The sequence below is a fragment of the Podarcis raffonei genome, chromosome 3 (genome assembly GCF_027172205.1).
Source record: "Podarcis raffonei isolate rPodRaf1 chromosome 3, rPodRaf1.pri, whole genome shotgun sequence".
Classification (NCBI taxonomy): domain Eukaryota; kingdom Metazoa; phylum Chordata; class Lepidosauria; order Squamata; family Lacertidae; genus Podarcis; species Podarcis raffonei.
This window is the reverse complement of record NC_070604.1, coordinates 121,036,461-121,062,916: the sequence shown is the minus strand read 5'-3', so window position 1 is coordinate 121,062,916 and position 26,456 is coordinate 121,036,461. Positions and strand designations below refer to the sequence as shown.

Sequence of the window (26,456 nt, the reverse complement as noted above, 5' to 3'; positions counted from 1 at the left end):
ACAAATTCATGGAGGAGGAGAGGGCTAACGATGGCTACTGGCCATGATGGCAAAGCTCTGCCTCCACAGCTGGAAGCAGCAATTCTTCTGAATAGCAGTTGTCGGAAACTACAGGAGGGGAGAGTTGCTCTTGGGTTCGAATCCTGATTGCGGGTTTCACACGGGCACCTCATTGGCCACTGTGAGAACAGGATGCTGGACTAGATGGGCCACTGGGTTGGACTAGATTAGGGGTCAGCAAACATTTTCAGCAGGGGGCCGGTCCACTGTCCCTCAGACCTTGTGGGGGGCCGGACTATATTTTTTTGGGGGGAAATGAATGAATTCCCATGCCCCACAAATAACCCAGAGATGCATTTTAAATAAAAGCACACATTCTACTCATGTAAAAACACGCTGATTCCCGGACTCTCTGCAGGCCGGATTGAGAAGGCGATTGGGCCAGATCCAGCCCCCGGGCCTTAGTTTGCCTACCCATGGACTAGAATCAGGTATGTCCAACAGGTAGATCGTGATCTACCGGTAGATCGTGAGAGTATCCCAGGTAGATCGCAGGATGAAGTTTAGTGATCGCCTTTGGCCAACCCTCCCCTAAAGATCACAGCCGGTCTTTTTATACTGTGAGTAGATCACAGTCTCTTTGGAGTTGGACATGCGTGGTTTTCAGGGTCCCTTCCAACTCTACTGTTCTATGAGTACAGCTAACCACACTACCTTCTTGGGAGAAAGCAATGACAAACCTAGACAGCATCTTAAAAAGCAGAGACATCACCTTGCCGACAAAGGTCCATATAGTTAAAACTATGGTGTTCCCAGTAGTGATGTAAGGAAGTGAGAGCTGGACCATAAAGAAGGCTGATAGCCGAAGAATTGATGCTTTTGAATTATGGTGCTGGAGGAGACTCTTGAGAGTCCCATGGACTGCAAGAAGATCCAACCTCTCCATTCTGAAGGAAATCAGCCCTGAGTGCTCACGGGAAGGACAGATCCTGAAGCTGAGGCTCCAAGACTTTGGCCACCTCAGGAGAAGAGAAGACTCCCTGGAAAAGACCCTGATGTTGGGAAAGATGGAGGGCACAAGGAGAAGGGGACGACGGAGGATGAGATGGTGGGACAGTGTTCTTGAAGCTACCAGCATGAGTTTGACCAAACTGCGGGAGGCAGTGGAAGACAGGAGTGCCTGGCGTGCTCTGGTCCAGGGGGTCACGAAGAGTCGGACACGACTAAACAACAACAACAACTACAGGGTCTCTGATGTGTCTGAAACAAAACCCAAATGAATCTCTGCCCTTCCACCCTCCACCTACAATGCGGTCTGCGCTTCAGGCTTTCTGCCCTGAGAATTAAAAACGGCTGCCTGCGGGGAGTTAAAGGGATTGTTCTCTTTGCTCTCTGTGAACTCAGGGATAAAGATCAAAAAGGTCTGAAAGCTGGGCTGGGAGTGGGGGTGGAGAGGTGAAAGTAAAGCCCCTTTTCTGTTCCAGGGAAATCTCCTCCCAATGCATAGCCCAGGCTTCCCCAACCTGGTGCCCTCCTGGTGCGTGGGACTACGGCTCCCATCACTGCCCCCCACCAGCACAACTGTCCAGAACATGTGGAGGGCACCAGGTTGGGGCAGGCTGCCGCCATCTCGCCCCTGGCCACAGCCTAGCCGGAATCACCCAGATGTCCCCTTAAAACCACCATCTCCATCTGGCGGATAATCCACGTTAAATAGATTCCAATCGCCTTACACTCGTGGCAGGGCAGAGGCATCTCGGGACTTATGCCGGACAGACCCTCCAAGCGGGGGAAGCCCACCACAGCACTCATATTCATGCACAAAAGGGCTGTTAACTTGGGCAGGGGGGGCAGTGCCTGAGCATCGCCCCAGAGCCACAGGGTTCCATCCTCTCCCCCATGCTTCTTAACATCTACATGCAGCCGCTGGGAGAGATCATCAGGGGGTTAGGGCTGGTTGTCCATCAGTATGCAGATGATACCCAGCTCTACCTCTCTTTCAGATCAGAACCAGTAAAGGCGGTGAAGGTCCTGTGTGAGTGTCTGGAGGCGGTTGGAGGATGGATGGCGGCTAACAGATTGAGGTTGAATCCTGACAAGACAGAAGTACTGTTTTTGGGGGACAGGAGGCGGGTGGGTGTGGAGGACTCCCTGGTCCTGAATGGGGTAACTGTGCCCCTGAAGGACCAGGTGTGCAGCCTGGGGGTCATTTTGGACTCACCGCTGTCCATGGAGACACAGGTCAATTCTGTGTCCAGGGCAGCCATCTCCCAGCTCCACCTGGTATGCAGGCTGAGACCCTATCTGCCCACGGAGTGTCTTGCCAGAGTAGTGCATGCTTTGGTTATCTCCCGCTTGGACTATTGCAATGCGCTCTACGTGGGGCTACCTTTAAAGGTGAACCGGAAACTACAACTAATCCAGAATGCGGCAGCTAGACTGGTGACTGGGAGCGGCCGCCGAGACCATATGACACTGGTCCTGAAAGACCTACATTGGCTCCCAGTACGTTTCCGAGCACAATTCAAAGTGTTGGTGCTGACCTTTAAAGTCCTAAACAGCCTCGGTCCAGTATACCTGAAGGAGCGTCTCCACCCCCATCGTTCTGCCCGGACACTGAGGTCCAGCTCCGAGGGCCTTCTGGCAGTTGCCTCTTTGCGAGAAGCCAAGTTACAGAGAACCAGGCAGAGGGCCTTCTCGGTGGTGGTGCCCTCCCTGTGGAATGCCCTCCCACCAGATGTCAAAGAGATAAACAACTACCTAACATTTAGAAGACTTCAGGGAAGTTTTTAATGTGTGACATTTTAATGTATTTTTAATCTTTGTTGGAAGCCGCCCAGAGTGGCTGGGGAAATCCAGCCAGATGGGCGGGGTACAAATAATAAATTATTATTGTTGTTATTATTGTTATTGTTATTATTATTATTATTACTTGGATCCTGCAGAGCGGCCTGAGAAGCGGGACAAGAGCCACCATCAAATAACCAAAGGGCTGTCCCATGGGAGGTGGAGCAAGACAGCTTTCTGCTGCTCTGGTGTGGAGGACCCAATCCGATGGGTTCAAATGGCAAGAAAGTAGATTCCGACTAAACATTCAGAAGAATTTTCCGCCCACCAGTGGAATGGCCTTCCTCAGAAAGTGATGGACTCTCCTTCCTTGGAGGTTTTTAAGCAGAGGTTGGGTGGCCATCTGTCAGGGATGCTTTAGCTGAGATTCCTGCACTGCAAGGAGTCGGACTGGATGAGCCTTGGGGTCCCATTCCAGCTCTATGATTACAGGGGTGGATTGAAGGCTTCGTTGTAAACATGGGCCAGCTGTGGAACTTCACAGAGTCGTCATTACCCAACATCCCAATCTATAACATGCCCTGAATTAAGTTCTTCTGGCAGAGATGGCCTTTAACTACAGAGGGGGGAATATGGCAGCTGCACCTAAGCAGCAGATTCAGGGAAGAATTAAAATGTCTGGGAAATGGGAAGTGATGTAGTTCAGGCCACCGTTCCATTAAATCAGTAGGACTCACTTCCAAATAATGTGTAAGATACAGTTGTACTTTGGTTGCTGAACGGAATCTGTTCTGGAAGTCCGTTCGACTTCCGAAAATGTTCGAAAACCAAGACACGGCTTCCAATTGGCTGCAGGAGCTTTCTGCACTCAATTGGAAGCCACAGAAGAACGTTCGCAAACCAGAACACTCACTTCCGGGTTTGCGGCATTTGGGAGCCAAAACGGATGAGTACCAAGGCGTTTGACAACTAAGGTATGACTGTACTTCCACATGGCAGTTTACTGTGGTCTCAGCCCTGCTCTGCCTTCCAAGTTTTGTACAGTGTCTGCACAATGCCATCCTCATCGAAATACGAGGCCTTATTATTTCCCCCCATTATTAATTGTTCCATGGAGTTCATGGGAAGTGTTCTGCTGGAGAGTGTTCCCTCGTTCCCTCCCCCCCCCCGGCCGGTCCCTAAAATATCAGAATTCCGCTCCACAGCAACTCTGAGCAGGGCCTTCTGTGTGGTTGCCCCTGCTCTGTGGAAAACCATCCCTGGTGAGAAACGATCGGTGCCCACAATCTGTCCTTTTTGCAAACAACTGAAGGCATTATTTTTTTTGAGACAAGCTTGGGTGGAATGGTCTCTAGCCTTTATATTCATCTTGCATTGCTTAAAAAACCTTTCTTCGGTTTGCTTTTTTGCATGGTTTCGAAAACTTTATTAACTGTTTTTATGGCGTGTCTGCAAACTGCCTTGAGACACACATTAAAAAGTCAGTTGACCGGTTGACTGATGGGCGGGTGGAATAAAACCAATCAATAAATGTGTCAGAATTGAATACGCTCCCAGCCAGGTTCCACCTGCCTTCCTCAGCTCCCAGGAGATGTTGTTTTGATGCTCCCTCTCAGTATCTTATCTCTCATCGCCTCCCAGGAACTGATTGCACACACCTCCCTGGTTTCTTGACTCCCATGGGACAGGTTTCTGACTCGCCCACGGCTAGAGAAGAGGGAGCCACGCTTGCCAGCCGCTTTCTGGCACACACACACACACACACACACACACACACCCGCCGCCATAGTGGTCAGGCTCAGGAAACCACTTTGCAAGGCTTATGACATCACCAGGAGGTAACGTGTGGCCATGAGCAATGCCAACAGGAGATTCGGCAGCAACATGTGGGAGTGTCTGGTGTGCCAAGTGACAGTGGAAGAACCACATTTAGGCACGTGCCAAGGCAGGCCTGGGGGCCTAATCATCCGGCCCGCCAGTTGGTTTAATCTGGACCCTGCAGCAGTTTATTTTCTGGGGGGGGGGGGATTCTTAAAAAAGCTCAACAACTTTGTGGTAAAATGCCAAAACATCAACAACATCAATCCTAAAAAAAAGGTCAACAACTCTTTTGTCGCCCCTCACATATGTTCACTTCATCAAACCCGGCCCTCTTTGAAAAAAATTTGGACACCCCTGACATACATAGTTAAACTATGGTGTCTCCACCTCCATCGTTCTGCCCGGACACTGAGGTCCAGCGCCGAGGGCCTCCTGGCTGTTCCCGCATTGTGAGAAGCAAAGCTACAGGGAACCAGGCAAAGGGCCTTCTTGGTAGTGGCACCTGCCCTGTGGAACGCCTCCCATCAAATGTCAACGAGATAAACAACTACCAGACTTTCTCTAGCCCAACTCCGTGCAATGCAGGAATCACAGCTAAAGCATCTTTGGCAGGTGGCCCCCCAAAAAACCTCTGCTTAAAAACCTCCAAGGAAGGAGAGGTCCCCTGTTTCCAAGGTAGCGCAGTCACTCCACCGCTTCCCGAAGCGCAAAAAGTCAGGTAAGAACAGCGATGGGAAACGGTGCTGGAAAGGAACACAGCCACTAGCTTGCGATGGTGTGTGTAACAAGAGGAATGCTCTGTAAGTGAATGACACCGTTTAACCCCTGTGCAAGTTTTGCGTGAGCCGGTCAGCTGCCTGGAAGTAGCCAAGAATTGCTCGCTTCCGCCTGAGATGCCCCAGGCATTAAGGTCATCCGAGGAAGTCGTTCTTAGGGTTCCCTGCCTCCCATATCCATGAGATTTGGCAGGTGGAGACAGAAAACTGGGCTTTCTCAGTGCTCGTTCTCTGCTTCTTAAAAAAAATGCCCCCCTTGCACATGGCCTCCCCCTACAACTTTCAGGCACCACATGGAAACAGATTTATTTGGCTGAGGCTTTCAAAGGCTGGGTGCTTTCATTTGCCGGCTGCTTTCAGTGTTTTATGGGTTTATTGCTGTTTTTATTGTTCTCGTGACCTTTACAGTTCTGTTTTGTTTCTGCAGTTCTTCTGCATTTAATTTGGCCTTGTTTTTTTTAAAAAAACGTGCTTGCCACCTTGGAAGAAATAACGTTCACTTTAGAAGGCAGGATAAGAAATTGACTAAATAAAAATAGGTGTGTGAAGGGGTATTTAGCAGAGGAGCTTTGCTGAAGGGATTTGCTAGGTTAGGGATGAGGGGTGGAGGGAATTGGGTTCTGTTCTCACTTAAAAGGGAACCGGCCCGATTTGCTATTTCCAAAATAAAAAGCAGACCAAAAACACAGGCACCCTTCAAAAAACGCAGTTCTCTGAATCTTGCAATGCAGTTCTCCGGCTAAGTGATGTATAAAGGTAAAGGGGTAAAGGGACCCCTGACCACTAGGTCCAGTCGCAGATGACTCTGGGGTTGCGGCGCTCATCTCGCTTTATTGACCGAGGGAGCCAGTGTACAGCTTCCGGGTCATGTGGGCAGCATGTCTAAGCTGCTTCTGGTGAACCAGAGCAGCGCACGGAAACGCCGTTTACCTTCCCGCCGGAGCAGTACCTATTTATCTACTTGCACTTTGACATGCTTTTGAACTGGTAGGTTGGCAGGAGCAGCGACCGAGCAATGGGAGCTCACCCCATCACAGGGATTCGAACCGCCAACCTTCTGATCGGCAAGTCCTAGGCTCTGTAGTTTAACCCACAGCGCCACCCGAAAACAGCATATCCTGGGGTGAAGTGTACATTGAAAGACCCATGTTGGTGAAAATAATACACACAAATGTACTAGACTGCAGCAGGGCCGTCTTTAGCATATGTGCTGCCAGGGTGCAAAGATCCACCCAGCGCCCCCAAATTTAGTTTAGTCGCCCCCAAATTAACTTTTATTGAGCTTTTTGGATGGGGGAAGCCAAAGTTGTTGGCCTTTTTAGGGGGCAAACTCAAAAAAGTTGTTGAACTTTTTTGGGGGGATCGCTCACTTGTAACAACGACACAGCAAGAAAAACTGCTTTTGTTTCCTTACTCGTTGGGAATATTTGACGCTACGGACTAACAGAGAGACGGGGGGAGAGGGACTTCCGCTCCATTGCTTTTCAGTGCCGGCAATCGAGAGGGACTGGTATACAGTAGGTATACATTTGGCACCCCCCCCCCTGAATTCAGTGCCTGGGTGCTTTGCACCCCTTGTACTGCAGGAAATTGCTTTTTGGGGAAAATATGTATTTTGTAAAAATTCACACTAAAATGCTAGTAGTTTGCATGACGTTTTTTTTTTTTTTAAGTGAACTGATATGGAAATGAAGACTGGAACTATGAGAGAAACCAGAACTGACCCATTTGACTAACCCTATGCTAAGTCAAAGCAAACCACTATCCAAATTAGGGCATGAGTGGTTTCCCCCTTGCGCTGTTCCTGTTTCCAGGGAAAGCCAGCTCTTCAGTGCTAAATCGGAACAAACATCAATACAGAGAAAACCCGGATTGCCATTTGCTCCGATTGCACACTTTTGAGCAGCGGGATAAGAGGAAGTGGCGATAAGCCCTTAGCCCCTTACAATATGGCCCCTTTGCATGTTTACTCAGAGAGTCCTGCAGAGTTGCATTGGACAAGTAAGTCTGCTGAAAACTGCAGCCTTGCTGAAACAATGAAGTCTTGCAAAACCTGAGCTGCCTGATCAAAATAGAAGGCGGCGCAGCAGCTCAGGTTTAGCAAAGTTCACCTGAAAGAGTCTACACTGAGTTTCAGTTGAGAGCTTAGGTTCAGCAAACATTATCTATATCAGGTTTAAACAGGAGATGCCCTGATTAGGCTCTATAAGCGGAGCAAATCTGTGGGAAAATCTGCCCTCTGCCATCGAGACTTGTGATATGGAACACCCTGGTGCATTTGCTGTCAGTACGCAGCAAAGAATATTATCTGAGCTATTGGGAGCATTGAAGCAGAGGCCTTTGTTTTCTCCGCGTAATCGTAGGCGAAGCTAACGAGTCTGGAGGCTGAACCGAAAGAGCTTTCACTTTCTGAAAGCTGAGAAGCCGCTGCCTCAGACACCGACTCCAGGACTGGAAGGGAAGCACATGTGTGTGCAGAAACAGGCGCACCGTTTGCCTGCAAGGCCTCAAGCTATTTGCAGATGGGAGGCTATTGTTCCAACAGGAAAGAGAGCTTTCCCCTTTGCTGCCGGCTGCCCTGAGTTCCCGGCCAATGGTGTGGAGGGACGGGCTGGGGGGTGTCAAGCAAAACACTTTCTCACGCTCCTGCGGATGAGAAAGGCTTTCGCCACCTGTCTTGCGCCAACATCCAGCCCGAGAAGCCTTTCCCAGACCATGACTTGAAGAGAAGAAGAGAAGAAGAAGAGTTTGGATTTGATATCCCACTCCATCACTACCCAAAGGAGTCTCAAAGCGGTTCACATTCTCCTTTCCCTTCCTCCCTCACAACAAACACTCTGTGAGGTGAGTGGGGCTGAGAGACTTCAGAGACGTGTGACTGGCCCAAGGTCACCCAGCAGCTGCATGTGGAGGAGAGGGGAAGCGAACCCAGTTCGCCAGATTACGAGTCTACCGCTCTTAACCACTACACCACACTGGCTCTCACTAGAAGCAGTAGAAAGCAGATCGCAGTCTCTTTGGAGTTGGAAGTGCCTGGACTAGATGATTGTCAGGGTCCCTTCCAACTCTATCATTCTATGAGTACGGCTAACCACACTACCTTCCTGGGAGAAAAGCAATGACTAAATCTAGACAGCATCTCAAAAAGCAGAGACATCGCCTTGCCGACAAAGGTCCGTATAGTTAAAGCTATGGTCTTCCCAGTAGTGATATATGGAAGTGAGAGCTGGACCATAAAGAAGGCTGATCGCCGAAGAATGGATGCTTTTGAATTCTGGTGCTGGAGGAGACTCTGGAGAGTCCCATGGACTGCAAGAAGATCAAACCTCTCCATTCGGAAGGAAATCAGCCCTGAGTGCTCACTGGAAGGACAGATCGTGAAGCTGAGGCTCCAAGACTTTGGCCACCTCATGAGAAGAGAAGACTCCCTGGAAAAGACCCTGATGTTGGGAAAGATGGAGGGCACAAGGAGAAGGGGACGACAGAGGACGAGATGGCGTGCTCTGGTACATGGGTCACGAAGAGTCGGACACGACTAAATGACTAAACAACAACGACAAGAAGCAGCCGGGAGAGAAAAGAGGAGTTCAGGGATAGATAGATAGATAGATAGATAGATAGATAGATAGATAGATAGTGTCCTTGTTTCTCAATTTGATCCTGTCACATGGTTTTGTGGTTTTATACATTGTGACTTACCATTATTTTTATTGATTACAGTTTAGTAATTGTTGTAATTGCTAAGTGCAAACTATTTATTATTTGAAGATATGTAATTGTACTGTTTACTTTACTATTATATTCCAATGGATCGTTGAATACAGTGGAACCTTGGTTCTCGAACGGCTTAGTTGACGAACAAATCAGCTCCCGATCTCCGAAAACCTGGAAGTAAGTGTTCCGGTTTTTGAAAGTTTTTTTTCAGAAGCCGAACATCCAATGTGGCTGTAGGCTATTGTTTCCAGGGCGCCTGCACCAATCGGAAGCCGCGCCTTGGTTTTCGAACGTTTTGTGAGTTGAACAGACTTCCAGAATGGATTAAGTTCGAGAACGAAGGTTCCACTGTGTTGATTTACTTGATTTAAGGGATTCCCTTGGAATCTATTGCAGAAAGACGACTTGCTAACATGTCACTCTTATAAACGGCACATTTCAAGCATGGAGAAATCCCCTCTCGTACTGCCCACTTACTGTTGTGCAACTCTCCATCTTCAAAGGTCTTCTCAGCTGGCCTCGGCCGGTCTTCCAGTCTCGTCTGCATAAGAAGGAATGAAAGAAAAATTTAAAAAGTTGAAGGATAAGGTGACACCTCTGGCAAATCAAGACGCAGTGCTATAAACATCCTGCTGAAAGTGGGTTTCCTTTGGCTGCATCAGACAAAATACACCTGGACTTCCTTCATGGCAGAAAGAGTTTTCCTCGGACTGCTGTTTGCTCCAATTCAGCTTTAAAGAGCAGGTTTTTGTGGGGAAGGCTCTGGAGCAAAAAACAAAGGATGCTCAGTCAGAACTGGAGCTCCAAAGCGCAGCAGCTGTTCCCAGGGCCATTTCAGGGGTGCTTGCCTTCTCCTTCTGGTGCAAAAGGAAGAGGCTGAGGGGGTAATGAGCCTGGAGCCCAAATTTGCCAGGAGAAAGCGAGTTGTTCCCTAAATCAGACTGCCCAGCCTTCATTTAAGCTGTGCTGTTAACCAAACATTCACTTATCACCATTCTGTGCAATTGGCTCTTTAGATGTTTGTGGAGTGGGATAGCTTTGCGCCATAAGAAGAGACAGACACCTAAAAATGAGATGGGTACATTTCTTGCTCTGTTACTTCCTGGAAAACACACCGCATCTGATCCTTTGCCACTCTGGTGCCCTGGTTTGTTTGCACTTTTGACCCCCGGGGCCCCTTCCAGCACTACAATTCTATGATTGTACGTGATTGCAAGGCTTCACGCCAAGCAATTGTTATCTTACTCTTTCTAGTGCACAAAAAAGCTTTGGGGAAAGTGGGTTCTTTGTGCAAAAGCCCAGGTCCAAACTGAACTCTGCAAGCTGCATTTGGCAGTATACAACTGGGTGCCACCCACAAACAGCACAAACTTATAAGTTTCCTATATGCATCTTGGGCTTGGTGTGTGTGTATTTTAAAGGCATCTGGCTGGTCTGGCCTGGCCTGTTCTTAATCACAAGCAAAAGGAACGGTAAACCACAGAGCTGAGTATATGCTGCCACTTAGTGGCAAACGCCAGCTTCAACATGCCTTTCTGAGGAACGCAGGAACCAGAGGAGCCGACCCATTTACCACTGGGAGGAGGCACGTGGGAGAAGAACTACGCCTTCTAATGCCTTGGGAACGGGTCTCACGGGAAGAGCATCTGCTTTGCGTATAGAAAGTCCCAGGTTCGATGACTGATATCTGGGACAACACCCCATGTTTCGAACACAATATATCTGCTACAGAAAGGTAGCCGTGTTGGTTTGCCATAGTAAAAAAAAAAAAATATTTTTTCCTTCCAGTAGCACCTTAAAGACCAAGTAAGTTAGTTCTTGGTATGAGCTTTCGTGTGCATGCACACTTCTTCAGATACACTGAAACAGAAGTTGCCAGATCCTTCTATATAGTGAGAAGGTGGGGAGGGGTATTACTCAGAAGGGTGGTGGGAATGGGTGATTGGCAGATAGCTGTGATGAGCCTGTTGACGACTCTTAACGACTGCAATAGGTCTTACAGGAAAAAGAAGGTGAAAAATGGCTTTGTCGTGTATAATGAGATAAGAATCCAATGTCTTTGTTCAGACCAGGTCTCTCCATGGTTTTAAGTTTGGTAATGAGTTGCAATTCAGCAGCTTCTCTTTCCAGTCTATTTCTGAAATTCCTTCTCACCCCTTGCTTTTTCCTGTAAGACCTATTGCAGTCGTTAAGAGTCGTCAACAGGCTCATCACAGCTATCTGCCAATCACCCATTCCCACCACCCTTCTGAGTAATACCCCTCCCCACCTTCTCACTATATAGAAGGATCTGGCAACTTCTGTTTCAGTGTATCTGAAGAAGTGTGCATGCACACGAAAGCTCATACCAAGAACTAACTTAATATATCTGCTGCCAGCCAGGGCATACCAGTGGCTCTTAACCTTTTTGGGGTCACAGGCCCCTTTGGGAACACAATGGAGGCTACGAAGCCGCTAGGCAGAAAAAAGTGTGCACATGCACACACAAATGTTGAACGCATGTTTATTTTAATGCACTGGGGACTGATTTCCTTCAAGGACCCCCTGAAGCCCACGGAATCCCGGGGGGGCCATGGACCACAGGTTAAGAACCCCCTGCAATAGAGAATAGTGAGTTAGATCCGTGGTTCCCAAACTTTTTCCAGGCCTTGAGTACAGGGTGGAGAACATAGTTGGACAAACTGTTGTTGTTGTTTAGTCGTGTCAAGATGTCAAGTCCTACAGGGCCCTAGTCTCTTGTGACAGAGCGTTCCACCAGATCAGAGCCACGGCCAAAAAAGCCCTGCTCTGGTTGAGGCCAGCCTAACCTCCCTGTGGCCTGGGACCTCCAAGACGTTTTTGTTTGAAGACCGTAAGGTCCTCCGTGGGACATACCAGGAGAGGCGGTCCCGTAGGTACAAGGGTCCTAGGCTGTATAGGGCTTTAAAGGTTAAAACCAGCACCTTAAACCTGATCCTGTACTCCACCGGGAGCCAGTGCAGCTGGTATAGGACTGGGTGAATGTGATCCCGTGGTGAAGACCCTGTAAGGAGTCTCGCCACGGCATTCTGCACCCGCTGGAGTTTCTTTAGTTTGTTTAGCGCCGCAGACGTAATGTTTGGGGTCTCTTGGAACTGGAGGCTGCAGCAGTGGAAGCAACAAGACCCTCTTAGGATGTGAATACTCTGCACTCTCCATCTAGGTTAAAGTTGTATATGGGTGTGTGTATATATATATATATATATATATATATATATATATACACACACACACACACATAACTGCACACTTAAGGCCTTAATGCTGGCAAATTAACTAGGTAGGAAGTTTCCATTAAGTGGACTTCTCTTTTTCCAGTATGAAAACTGCCAGAATAAATAGCCACGTGTCTGAATTGGGACCCTAAAGGGGGTCCCTATTGGTTAAAATCCCCTAACTGCATGCTAGGGTTACACACACAAACACACACACCCCAACAACACTGGCAATTGCTGTTTTTAAAATACTGTAGTTAAGGTCACAGATTGCAAGCCGCGTGCAGCATCTAGGTTGACTCTAAGAGTTAATAATTTACCTGTCCAGTTTATCAAAGGAGCAGCAGAAAGGCACACATTCTTATTTGTTTTGTATTCCCGACTCCTCCAAAGCTCACAGGCAGCTTAAAAAACTGATTAAGAGACAGCGCAGGAGTACCAAACAACTCAAATTCACAGACACGTGGCTAGAGGAGAAGAGACCCGAAAAGGGAAAAAGAAAACAGGTCTGCTAGCCTGTTTCTAAGCAAAAAGTCAGGATGCTGGTTCTGACCTTTGAAGCCCTGTGCACCTTGGAACCTGGGTGCCTTGAGGACTGCAACTTTTATGTGCTTTCTTATAAAGGAATAAAACTTCTAAATGGCTGACTCAAACAAATACAGTTGCACCTTGGCTCTCAAACAGCTTGTGACTCAAACGTCTTGGCTCCCGGTTTGCGAACGTTTTTCGGAAGCCAAATGTCTGACTCGGCTTCCGCGGCTTCCGACTGAATGTAGAAAATGGCTGCAGCCAATCGGAAGCTGCGCCTTGGTTTTTGAACGTTTTCAGAAGTCGAACTGACTTCTGGAACAGATTCCGATCAAGAACCAAGGTACGACTGTAGAATAAAATGATAAAATCTCCAAGTTGTCTGGGGGGAGGAGAGATTGTGGGGGGGGAGAGGCGAGAGAGAAACGTGACCAGGAGGGTTGACATCCATGGCATTCACTCAAATATTATAATAATAATAATAATAATAATAATAATAATAATAATAATAATTTATTATTTATACCCCGACCATCTGGCCGGGCTTCCCCAGCCACTCTGGGCGGCTTCCAACAAAATATCAAAATACCGTAATACATCAAACATTAAAAGCTTCCCTAAACAGGGCTGCCTTCAGATGTTTTCTAAAAGTCTGGTAGTTGTTTATCTCTGGTGGGAGGGCGTTCCACAGGGCGGGTGCCACCACCGAGAAGGCCCTCTGCCTGGATCCCTGTAACCTCACTTCTTGCAGTGAGGGAACCGCCAGAAGGCCCTTGGCGCTGGACCTCAGTTTCTGGGCAGAACGATGGGGGTGGAGACGCTCCTTCAGGTATACAGGACGAGGCCATTTAGGGCTTTAAAGGTCAGCACCAACACTTTGAATTGTGCTCGGAAACCAAATGTGCCTTAAAATTCTGGAGACACCCCCCCCCCCGGTGTTGGATTTAAGAGATCAAAGGCATAACTGCTGGGGGGGCCTCAGAGTCTTGCCGCCATGCTGGTCACAAATGCCAGCTGGCTTCCCATGCTTTCCCAACATGGCACCCTCCAAATATTTGGCGGCCAAATCTCCAATCAGCCGCAAGCATCACGGGGAAGGAAACGGTCAAAGCGCTACTGCCTAGGGCTGGTGGGAGTTCTAGCTCAGAACTTCTGAAGGGTGCCGGGTTGGCAAAGGCTGCCTTAGGATGTGGGCAGCATCTGGCTGGCGTTTCCAAACCTCCCCTAGCGACAGACACTGGAAGGACTCACCACGCTGATGAGATCTGATGGGTCCCTCTTAAAAGTTCGGGTTGATAATTGCCGTTTTTTCCTGCAACAGAGAGAGAGAGAGACATTTGCTCGGCTTTTCAGTCAAGAGATTTACTGCATGCTCCTTGCGATGCCATCGAAAACATGGTTCAGACCCTGAGGCCCTGAGATCAAAGCACGACTCAGGAAGTCTCTTGGGCTATCCAGCATCTGGGTAAGTGGCCAAGTTGCCCATACAAATTCACTAGAAACTTCACTCAAGACTGCCAAATCAGAGGCAGCAGAAGCCGCAAATTTGGTCAGACCCCAGGTTAGTTCTGCGTCCAGTTCTGGGAACCCCAGTTTAAGAAGGATATTGAATATGTGCAGAGCAGGGAGATCAAGGGTCTGAAAACCAAGCCTGATGAGGAACGGTTGAAGAAGCTGGGGAGGTTTTTAAGCAGAGACTGGATGGCCATCTGTCTTGGATCCTTTAGTTAAGCCCTTCTCAACCTGTGGGTCCCCAGATGTTGTTGAACTACAACTCCCATCACCCCTAGCTAGCAAAGCCAGAGCTCAGGGATGATGGGAGTTGTAGTCCAACAACATCTGGGGACCCACAGGTTGAGAACTGCTGCTTTAGTTGATACTTTCCCACATTGCAGGAGGTTAGCCCAGATCAGAGTTTCCCAAACCTGAGTCTCCAGCTATTGTTGGACTACAACTCCCATCATCCCTAGCTAGCTAGCAGGACCAGCGGCAAGGGATGAAGGGAATCATAGCCGAATAACAGCTGAAGACCCACGTTTGGGAAACCCTGAGCTAGATGGGCTACCTTCCTACAATTCTATGATTCTGTGATCTACACTATACATTTAAATCCCATCATCCCATCCAATGCACATTTAAAACCTGTAACTGGGGACTGTAGTTAACCCCTCGAAGTTTGGACTTTGCTTTGTTTCCAGTTAAAGCGTGCCCCGTGGATTCCTGATGAAATCCTGTACCTCTTCATATCACGTATGCTGATAAGTGGGTGGGATCCTGCCTTTGTTGTGGCGAGAATGTGTTAACACCGGGGAGGCACCGTTGAACAACTATTAAACCAGAATGATGTGCGGATGGTCCAGATTACAGCTATAACAAAGGCGGCATTTTTTCATCTCCGCCAAGCTAAGCATTTGGCTCCTTACCTCTCTCGCCCTGACCTAGCCACTGTGATCCACGCGACGGTCACCTCCAGACTGGATTATTGTAACTCGCTCTACATGGGGCTGCCCTTGAGACTGACCCAGAAACTCCAGCGGGTGCAGAATGCCTTACGGGGTCCTTGCCGCGGGATCACATTCACCCGGTGCTATACCAGCTGCACTGGCTCCCGGTGGAGTACAGGACCAGGTTTAAGGTGCTGGTTTTAACCTTTAAAGCCCTATACGGCCCAGGACCCTCGTACCTACGGGACCGCCTCTCCTGGTATGTCCCAAGGAGGACCTTACGGTCTTCAAACAAAAACATCTTGGAGGTCCCAGGCCACAGGGAGGTTAGGCTGGCCTCAACCAGAGCCAGGGCTTTTTCGGCCGTGGCCCCGATCTGGTGGAACGCTCTGTCACAAGAGACTAGGGCCCTGCGGGACTTGACATCTTTCCACAGGGCCTGCAAGACAGAGCTGTTCCACCAGGCCTTTGGCCAAGGCACAGCCTGACCCCCTCCTTCTGTAATCCTCACAGAACTCTAGCCCAATGGTTGCCATGAATTTGACTCTGAACTGATTTTAGAATGAATTGATTTTAGAATATATTTTAATTAATTGATTGTGATTTTATGTAAACTGTGTTATTTTTACTGTTGTTAGCTGCTCTGAGCCCGGCTTCGGCTGGGGAGGGCGGGATATAAATAAAATGTTGTTGTTGTTGTTGTTGTTGTTCCACAACTAATCCACTATTACTGCATCAATGACATGCTGTCAGTTGCAGGACACGCTGGCCTGGAGGGACAACCCTCTCCTGCGTCCAGGTTCTCCTAAATGTCCCAGGACCCTGAACACAGCCTACCTGTGACACCCCAAAGCTGCCACCTACCTTTTGAAGGGGAAGCAGAGCAGCAGCAGCAAGATAAGGGGGGCAACGGAAGCCACAGCCCCCAAGCCCCACACATGGGGGGCAGGCGGGGGCCTGGGAGAGGTTGCAGTCTCTGTCTTCTCTTCCAGCGAAGGAGCCATACACTCGCGGTAAAGGAGGGAAGCGAAACTGAGAGGGGAAAGAGAGGAATGGTTTGTTTCTTTCATCCGTTTGATAAAATTTATATACCGCTCGGTTGCAAAAATACAACAAGCAAGCAAAAAGCCTTCAAGGTTTACAAAAAATATATATGGTTTTTGAATGTCTGGTGTAGATGTTTTCAATTTCGTTGTTCTGTATGGGACAACGACAATAAAGATTATCGTCTATCGTATCACAAGAAAGGTTTAGAAGCGTACTCCGAAACATAAAAAGTCAAAATGCTAAAACAGATTAAAACCACACCAGCTTTCTAAGGATCTGGGTGGGCTTGCCTGAACAAGATTGCTGTTAGGAGGCACCGGAAAGAGAACAGCTAAAGGCAGTTGCTACATATCAATAGGCAGGAATATAATGGCTGTAATAATAATAATAATAATAATAATAATAATAATAATAATAATAATTTATTATTTATACCTTGCCCAAGCAATGACAAACCTAGACAGCATTTTAAAAAGTAGAGACATCACCTTGCCAACAAAGGTCCGTATAGTTAAAGTTATGGTTTTCCCAGTAGTGATGTATGGAAGTGAGAGCTGGACCATAAAGAAGGCTGATCACTGAAGAATTGATGCTTTTGAATTCTGGTGCTGGAGGAGACTCTGGAGAGTCCCATGGACTGCAAGAAGATCAGACCTATCCATTCTTAAGAAAATCAGCCCTGAGTGCTCACTGGAAGGACAGATCCTGAAGCTGAGGCTCCAATACTTTGGCCACCTCATGAGAAGAGAAGACTCCCTGGAAAAGACCCTGATGTTGGGAAAGATGGAGGGCACAAGGAGAAGGGGACGACGGAGGACGAGATGGTTGGATAGTGTTCTCAAAGCTACCAGCATGAGTTTGACCAAACTGCGGGAGGCAGTGGAAGACAGGAGTGCCTGGTGTGCTCTGGTCCAGGGGGTCACAAAGAGTCGGACACGACTAAACGACTCAACAACAACAACAATTCCTCACCCATCTGGCTAGGTTTCCCCAGCCACTCTGGGCAGCTTCCAACAGAATATTAAAATACAATAGTCTATTAAACATTAAAAATTTCCCTAAACAGGGCTGCCTTCAGATGTCTTCTAAAAGTCTGGTACAGTGGTACCTTGGGTTAAGAACTTAATTTGTTCTGGAGGTCCGCTCTTAACTTGAAACTGTTCTTAACCTGAGGTACCACTTTAGCCAATAGGGCCTCCCGCTGCCGCTGCACGAATTCTGTTCTCACCCTGAAGCAAAGTTTTTAACCCGAAGTATTATTTCTGGGTTAGCAGAGTATGTAACCTGAAGCGTCCATAACCCGAGGTACCACTGTAGTTGTTTTTCTCTTTGACATCTGGTGGGAGGGTGTTCTATAAAGCACAGGCCAACAGAAGGTTTTAAATCTGCGCAAATTTTATTTTATTTGAATTGATGTGCCAACTTTTTCTACAAGGAGCACAAGGCAGTGTATGTGGTTCTTCCCCTCCTCATTTCATTCACACAACAACCCTACGAAGTCAGTTGGTTAGACTGAGAAGCGTTGGGACTGGCCCCCAAGATCCAGGGGGCTTCAGGATCAAGTGAGACCCTGTCTCTTCCTGGTCACAGCCCAACACTCAACACCCTACTGGCTGTCTGCTGGCCCATAATGGCTCAGTGGTGGAGAACCCCATTCCATCAAAGGCATCTGCAGCTAAAAGGTTTGAATATAGCAGGGTGAGTGTGGTGCTTCTGTCTCCCAGTTTATTGACTTTCAAGAGGAATCTAACAGCATCCTTGTTGACAACATTCAAAGATGTCAGCCACAGCAGCCTTGGAATTGCAATTCTAGGATTCTATGAGGGCTGGAGAGCCAGTGTCCAAGTGGGACCTATAAACTGGGCATGTTGAAGGTGACCTGGAAACTACAACTAATCCAGAATGTGGCAGCTAGACTGGTGACTGGGAGCGGCCGCCAAGACCACATAACACCGGTCTTGAAAGACCTACATTGGCTCCCAGTACGTTTCCGAGCACAATTCAAAGTGTTGGTGCTGACCTTTAAAGCCCTAAATGGCCTCGGTCCAGTATATCTGAAGGAGCGTCTCCACCCCCATCGTTCTGACCGGACACTGAGGTCCAGCACCGAGGGCCTTCTGGCGGTTCCCTCATTGCGAGAAGCCAAGTTACAGGGAACCAGGCAGAGGGCCTTCTCGGTAGTGGCGCCCGCCCTGTGGAACGCCCTCCCAGCAGATGTCAAAGAGATAAACAACTACCTGACATTCAGAAGACATCTGAAGGCAGCCCTGTTCAGGGAAGTTTTTAATGCGTGACATTTTAGTGTATTTTTAATCTTTGTTGGAAGCTGCCCAGAGTGGCTGGGGAAACCCAGCCAGATGGGCGGGGTACAAATAATAAATTGTTGTTGTTGTTATATTATTATTATTATTATTATTATTATTATTATTATTATTATTAGAATTGCAATTCTAGGACTCTATGAGTGCTGGAGAGCCAACGTCCAAGTGGGACTTTTAAACTGGACACCCCACTCTCGCTTTCTCTCTCCCTCTCCGCCCGTCCATCCTATGACCCTGACACATGTCCCTGGAAGAAACAGATGAACGAAAGCCCTGGCTGCCTGCTCATGCTTCTTCAGAGATGACCGGAGATTAGGAAAAGGAGCGCTGGATGAATAACAGAGGCGAGGAGGAAGAGGCACAGATGCAAAGCATTATGGCCAGCAGGCATCCTTGGGAGATTGTGATTGCTTTTAAAAAGAGAGAGGTAAGGTAAAGGGACCCCTGAACATTAGGTCCAGTCGTGGCCGACTGGGATTGCGGCGCTCATCTTGCTTTACTGGCTGAGGGAGCCGGCATACAGCTTCCAGGTCATGTGGCCAGCATGACTAAGCCGCTTCTGTCGAACCAGAGCAGCGCATGGAAATGCCGTTTACCTTCCCGCCGGAGCGGTACCTATTTATCTACTTGCACTTGGACGTGCTTTCGAACGGCTAGGTTGGCAGGAGCAGGGACCGAGCAACGGGAGCTCACCCCGTCATGGGGATTCGAACCGCCGACCTTCTGATCGGCAAGTCCTAGGCTCTGTGGTTTAACCCACAGTGCCACCCGTGTCCCTTAAAAAAAGAGAGAGATGTCCTTTATTCCTCCTGGGACTGAGAGGAGTCCAGCTCAGGGACCCACCAGGAAGAAGAGGCTGTATTTGAAGTCACCCAAGAGGCGTCTCCTGCAAACGACAAACAGGACTATCCGGTTTGGGTGAGCCCAAGGGAGCAATGTGTGATCTGCAGCTGAGCAGCCTTGGCTTGTTGATTGTCACTCCCAGTTCTGGCTGGCTGGCAAACAAATGCCGGTGTCGGAAAGGAAGAAAAGGGTGAAGAGGCGAAAGAGAGGAATCTGATGGATTAGTGGAGGGCTCTCCTTCCTGCGAGGTTTTTAAGCAGAGGTTGGTTGGCCAGCTGCCAGGGATCCCTTTTTTTTAATAATAATAATTTTTATTGAACGATTCCATGTTACAAAAAACACCACAACCACACTAGCACCAAACACAACCGAGAAATAAAAATTACATACATCAATATTTAGTTTATTTGTTATTTACCGTCTTATTTCCTCCCAAACATTCCATACAAAAAAACACATATGTACAGACACACACACACAAAAATTGATAATAATGAAAGTAAATATTTTTCCCCTTTTATCTTACAAAATCTTTTCAATTTTGACTTCCTGTCAAGTCCCTTCGCATATGTTTTATCTTACAATCGAATGTACACAAAACAATAAACCTTTCTATATAAATTTTCCAATACATTCTGAAAACATAATAAATCCTTCATTGTTATCCGCCTCCTTTTACTTCCTTTATCACTCGAATGCTAGCACAGAGTCAAAACTATTATTGTATTTTTGAACGTATCTTCTAGCTGTCAGAGATCCTTTGGCTGTCATCCCTGCATCACAGAGGGTTGGACTAGATGCTCCTTGAGGGTCCCTCACAACTCTATAGTTCTGTGATTCTGTCGGCCAGTGTAGGCAACAGAGCTAGATGAACCAAGAGCCCAAGACAGTGCAAGGAAATTCAGCCCAGGCAACCAAGTGCAAAATGACCACTCAGCAGCCTGTCAGCAGGTTTATGGATTTATACCCAAAGCAAAATGGGGAAAGGAATAGCATCAGAGTGGATCCTCACTCTGCCTTCTGCTTTTATCTCCTGTGCTGTACCCAAACACTGACCTCAGGGTTTCTCAGTTAGCTAGTATTTCATGCCACTGCCTACATCAAAAAGAACCCATCATTCTGCTCAGACACTGAGGTCCAGCGCTGAGGGGCTTCTGGCAGTTCCCTCGCTGCGAGAAGCCAAGTTACAGGGAACCAGGCAGAGGGCCTTCTCGGTAGTGTCACCCGCCCTGTGGAACGCCCTCCCACCAGATGTCAAAGAGAGAAACAACTACCAGACTTTTAGAAGACATCTGAAGGCAGCCCTGTTTAGGGAAGCTTTTAATGTTTAACAGACTATTGTATTTTAATATTTTGTTGGAAGTCGCCCAGAGTGGCTGGGGAAACCCAGGCAGATGGGCGGGGTATAAATAAATTATTATTATTATTATTATTATTATTATTATTATTATTATTATTATTAGTGTTTCCTAAGCTGACTAAGGCTGCCCTTGTGAGTAAGCTGCAAAGAATTAATCAGGATTCACATTCACATATGATGAATAGGATTGCCCTGCAATTCGCTCTGTTCCCTGGGTCCACGTCACATGTTATGTGTTTTTAGTGGTGCAAAAGGCTCTATGTGTGCACACAGTCAATGCATTATGGCTGCGCATCTCACACAGGGACAGCATCCGGGATTGGCCACAGCTCCCTGCTGCCAGGAGTTGGAAAAGCCCATTAGTCAAAGGGTCACAAATTAAGCGGCCCTGTACTTCCCTACAGAATGTCAAACTTCACCCTGCAAGGAGAAACATCTCCTACTAGATCAACTGGATGGATCTTAGAATCCCTTCCAACTCTTGTTAAATCCCTCCTATCTGTGCTTCGCCCTATAAAGACATAACAATCCAGAATGCGGCAGCTAGGCTGGTGACTGGGAGCGGCTGCCGAGACCACATAACACCAGTCTTGAAAGACCAAATTGGCTCCCAGTACGTTTCCGAGCACAATTCAAAGTGTTGGTGCTGACCTTTAGAGCCCTAAATGGCATTGGTACTGTATACCTGAAGGAGCGTCTCCACCCCCATCATTCTGCCCAGACACTGAGGTCCAGCTCCGAGGGCCTTCTGGCGGTTCCCTCCCTGCGAGAAGCCAAGTTACACGGATCCAGGTGCAGGGCCTTCTCAGTGGTGGCGCCCGCCCTGTGGAACGCCCTCCCACCAGATGTCAAAGAGAAGAACAACTACCAGACTTTTAAAAGACATCTGAAGGCAGCCCTGTTTAGGGAAGCTTTTAATGTTTAATAGGTTATTGTATTTTAGTGTTCTGTTGGAAGCTGCCCAGAGTGGCTGGGGGGAACCCAGCCAGATGGGTGGGGTATAAATAATAAATTATTATATTATTATAACAAGAGACCGATTCTCTAGTCCAGCATCCTATTCTCACGGCAGCTAGCCAGGTGTCCATGGGAAGTCCGCAGGCAGGACTTGGGTGCAACAGCAGAGCTCTCCTCACCTCTAATTGCTAGCAAGCACCTTTCAGCTTCCAACAGTGGAGGGAGAAAATAGCCGTTGTGACCAGTAACCACAGAGAGCCCTCTCCTCCTCCATGAACTTGTCTAATCCTCTTCTAAAGCCATCTGGGTTGGTGGGCATCACTGTGGCAGGGAGTTCCACAGTTTAACTCTGCACTCCATGAAGAAGTCCTTTATTTTGTCTTGTACCTTCCAACATTCCAGCTTTATGACGGAGAGGAGGAAAACTTTCCTATGCACATTCTCTGGGCCGTGCATAATTTTATGAACTAATCTCGTCCCTCCTTTTATGTACCATTTTTTCCTGAAATAAAAAGCCCCCCAAATGCTGCTGCCTTTCCCACTAGAGGACTTGCTCCATCCTTTTGGCCATTTCAGTTGCCCTCTCCTGAACCTTACCCTGCTCTACAATAGTATTGTTGTTGTTGTTGTATTTTAGGTGCAACAACCACAACTGTACACAGTATTCCAAGTGCAATTGTGCCATGGACTGGACAGCAACATTATGATATTTTCCTTTCTATTTACTTGTTTATTGAATTTATACCTCACCTTTCACAACAGCTCTGTGAGATAGGTTAGGCTGAGAGTGAGCGACTGGCCCAAGTTCACCTACTCAGCTTTGTGGCTGAGAGAGGATTTGAACCCTGGTCTCCCAGGTCCTTGTTCAACACTCTAACCACTAGGCCACACTGGCTCATGTGTGGACAGAACGCATGGGGCAGATCAAAGAATGAGGTGGCCTTAGCGACTGCTGGCCGAAAAGAGGCCCACCCAGGGCCGTCTTATCCATAGCCACTAGGGGTGCGGGGCACCTGGGCGCTGTGCTCTCAGGGGCGCCAGGCCAAGAGTCCGGGGCCCAAGAGTTGAGTCCAGGGGAGCTAGGCAGTTCTTTGCACCCCGGTGCCGCATATGCTTAAGACAGCCCTGGGCCCACCTGTGTCCTTTGCCCCTCTTATTTGGGGACGATTGAAGGTGAAGACTTCTTCCCAGCTCCAAGGCCTCAGTTGGAATGCCAAGCCTTGCCTGAGAGGCAGGAAATTACATTAAATTATCTCACTAACGTGTTATTGGATGCTCTCAGTGTGCTCCTTTCCCCCCACTGCCCACCAGGTTTGGAGGGATTAATAAAGAGAGATGGAAATTAGACGAGGCGCAATTTGCTTCTCTAATCGCAGCGCCAGGAGAGAAATTGCTATGCAGCCAGCAAGGACTGTCTCGCTTCCACCTCCCTATGTTATCCACTTGTGTCTCTGCTCCAGGAGAGCTCCAAATCTGAACCAGATCTGCCTTAATGTTGCACCAAGCAGTTCTGTCCCAGTTGCTATCTATGATGTAAAACAATACGACGAGGGTGCCAGCTGCAAGCCGCAAGAGGTACTTGAGATTCATATACGCTGCGTATGTCCCTGGTTGAGAGGGCAGACAACCTGTCGGAGTGGGATGACTGGACATTTTCTAAGACAGAACGCTATTTAAGTGTGAGAAACGTCACACGTGGGGAACATGTGGAATTGGAGGTAATTTAAAATATTCGGCGCGGTAACATCGAAAGCGAAGGACACATCGACAACGGCGAGTGGGAAGCCACTCAAATAAAACTGCATTAATTTGGCAATAATTTGGTTGTAATTTGTAAAATCAGTTTAAAAAATTGGCGGGGGGGACACCATGTGGAACTGCCTGCCACAAGATGAGCCACTGGCTACAAGCATAGACCCACCTGCTGCCTGGGGTTGATGGGCACTGCTGTCTGAAACACCATGTTTGTCAAAGGCTGGGTCCTGGGTGAATCAGAAGCCAAAGCGAAACTTTCGAATTCACAGCCGCACCTCAAGATTGTGGAGGCATCTCGTTGGCTGATGTAGGAAAGAGGATGCCGAACTCAATGGGCTTTTGATCTGTTCCCACGGGAGAGTTCTTATTGCAAGAGTAGCCCTGGCATTTTTGTGGGGGGTGGACCATAAAGAAGGCTGATCGCCGAAGAATGGATGCTTTTGAATTCTGGTGCTGGAGGAGACTCTTGAGAGTCCCATGGACTGCAAGAAGATCAAACCTATCCATTCTGAAGGAAATCAGCCCTGAGTGCTCACTGGAAGGACAGATCCTGAACCTGAGGCTCCAAGACTTTGGCCACCTCATGAGAAGAGAAGACTCCCTGGAAAAGACCCTGGTGTTGGGAAAGATGGAGGGCACAAGGAGAAGGGGACAACAGAGGACGAGATGGTGGGACAGTGTTCTCGAAGAGACCAGCATGAGTTTGACCAAACTGCGGGAGGCAGTGGAAGACAGGAGTGCCTGGTGTGCTCTGGTCCAGGGGGTCACGAAGAGTCGGACACGACTAAACGACTAAACAACAAAAAGCATCCTTGCATGGAGAACGTCCCAGTCTGATCCCTGGGTTATCCAGGTAAGGCTGGCAGTGACCCTGAAACCTGAAGAGCTGCTGTTGCCAGTCTCAGAATACTGAGCTCGATGGAGCAGCGCTCTGACTCAGTTCAAGGCAGCGACAATAGTGTGAATGTGCCGGAAGACACAGCCATGATTTTATCAGCTAAGGAGGAAGAGCAGGGATGTTCCTGTCTTATCAGAACAACACACCAGGTAAAAACAGGACAGGAAAGAGCACCCTGAGGAGGAGGAGGAGGAGGAGGAGATGAAGAAAACAAACCAGCCCTGGGCATGCACAGAGTGTCTCTTCATCGCCACCCAGCCAGATCTGTAGGGAGAGGCCAAATCTCTGGGCTTGCCAGCTCTGTCTCATTCATTCCAGCCAAAACCAATTTTCTGCTCCCTCCGTGCAGGTGGAAAATGACAACCAGCAGCACTCACCTTGAGAAAGCAGCCGAGTCCTCCAGGCTAAAGTGTGCCGCTCGCCCCCCTAGCGCAGGAAAGGGCCCATTCTCGGCAGGGCAAGGAAGGGCTCCGGAGCTCCTTGGCGCAAACTCTGAGCAGGAGTGTGGGCGGCTGGCTGGCTGCTTGTCCAGGCAAGGCGGCTGCGACTTCCTGGTTGCATCTACCCAGAGCCGCTCCAAGATCCACCTGCCTTGTCTGCAGAAAGGTGAAAAGAGCCACAGGTGGAATTTCTCCTGCCTTACCAGGAAACAAAAATCACCTTCTGCAAAAGGGAACCGGTGAAAGTCAGAAAGGACTAAGAGCTGCTGCAGGGAATCCCTTTCCCGGGACTGAAGGTGGATGGGCAGATCTGACAAATTTCGGCTTCTCTTCATTTCTTATTTTCTGTTTCCTGAGTTCAGTTTCACACCAGTTCGTGATTTATTTATTTCCAAGTTCCTTGTGAAACTTTGTCAGCATTCTAGTGCAAATTTCTCCCAGCTGCACACATTTCGCAAAGCAATTTTGCCTCAAAGCATTTGTGTTTCAACAAGCCTGCTGGGATGTTTAGAAAGCTGGTGCGGATTTTGATCTGCTTTTAGTTGGCTGTTATTTCGGAAAGTTTTAAATTATTGCTGTTATTTTTCCTTATCGTTTTATCTCTTTCATAAACTTTGGGGGGGGGGCTTTTTTGCAATCAAGAGGCATATAAATCTTACGAAGTAGATAAAAATAAACAATACGGTGCATGCTGGTTTCACTAACATATGCATTTTTATGCACACTTTGCTCCAGCAAGTACCCTTTTGAAAAAGTTGCATGTTACTCGGCAGGAGAGCTGCATTGCAAAATTCATTTTTTTAAAAAAATATATTTTTAAATTAGATTTTACAATTTTATATTCAGTCAACATAATGACATCACATAATGGAAAAAAGCAAAAACAAAAAACAACAACAAATCTCTCCCGCCCTCCCACCCCAAGGACTTGCCCCAACTTCCCCTTCTGTTTTTTTGATACATTTATTCCTTCTGCTATTGTTGTTCTGCATTGCAAAATTCAGAGATATGTGAATTTTGATGGGTGGCTGTGCCTGGGTTTGCAAAGTTTCAGAAAGTGCAGATTAGGGTAGGATCGCCCTTAAAACGCCAGCTGAATCTCAGATTCATCCCTAACTGGAATCAAGGCAGTTTCCCAGTAAACCCCAGCTGCTTTTTGAAAATGCGCCGTGTTTATTTACCCTACTATTTATTGCGTCTTGGATGTCCCCAGGCCCTCTTGGGGTTTTGCCTGTTTTGCAGGCCTTTAGCAGCTGACCACAGGCAGACATGGAAGGGACAAAGCTCACTTTGGAGGAGGGGGAACTTTGTCCCTTGCATTTGACTTCTTTGATTTTGCCAAAATAAACTTTTAAGAATACTTAGGGCTGCGGCTTATTTCAGTTTCCCATTTATGATTCTGAAGGTCACCAGCAGACGGCCAGCATATTGCAGGTGCAACTCAAATGGGACACAAGAGAGACGGTGTGGCATAGTGGTTAGAGTGTCAGACTGGGACCTAGGAGATCAGGGTTCGAATCTCCACTCGGCTG

At 48.0% G+C, this 26,456-nt stretch overlaps 1 protein-coding gene across 1 annotated transcript in view; it reads right to left on the bottom strand.

Annotated features, from left to right (window-relative positions):
- Window positions 1–25,259, bottom strand: part of LOC128411600 (uncharacterized) — a 40,310-nt gene extending 15,051 nt beyond the window's left edge. Inside the window, exons 1-4 of the mRNA XM_053384038.1 lie at window positions 24,862–25,259; window positions 16,168–16,335; window positions 14,111–14,171; window positions 9,572–9,639 (exon numbers count right to left, since the gene is read on the bottom strand). Of these exons, the coding sequence (XP_053240013.1) occupies window positions 9,572–9,639; window positions 14,111–14,171; window positions 16,168–16,335; window positions 24,862–25,259 (695 nt within the window). The remainder of the gene's footprint in view (window positions 1–9,571; window positions 9,640–14,110; window positions 14,172–16,167; window positions 16,336–24,861) is intronic.
- Between the last annotated feature and the right edge of the window lie 1,197 nt (window positions 25,260–26,456).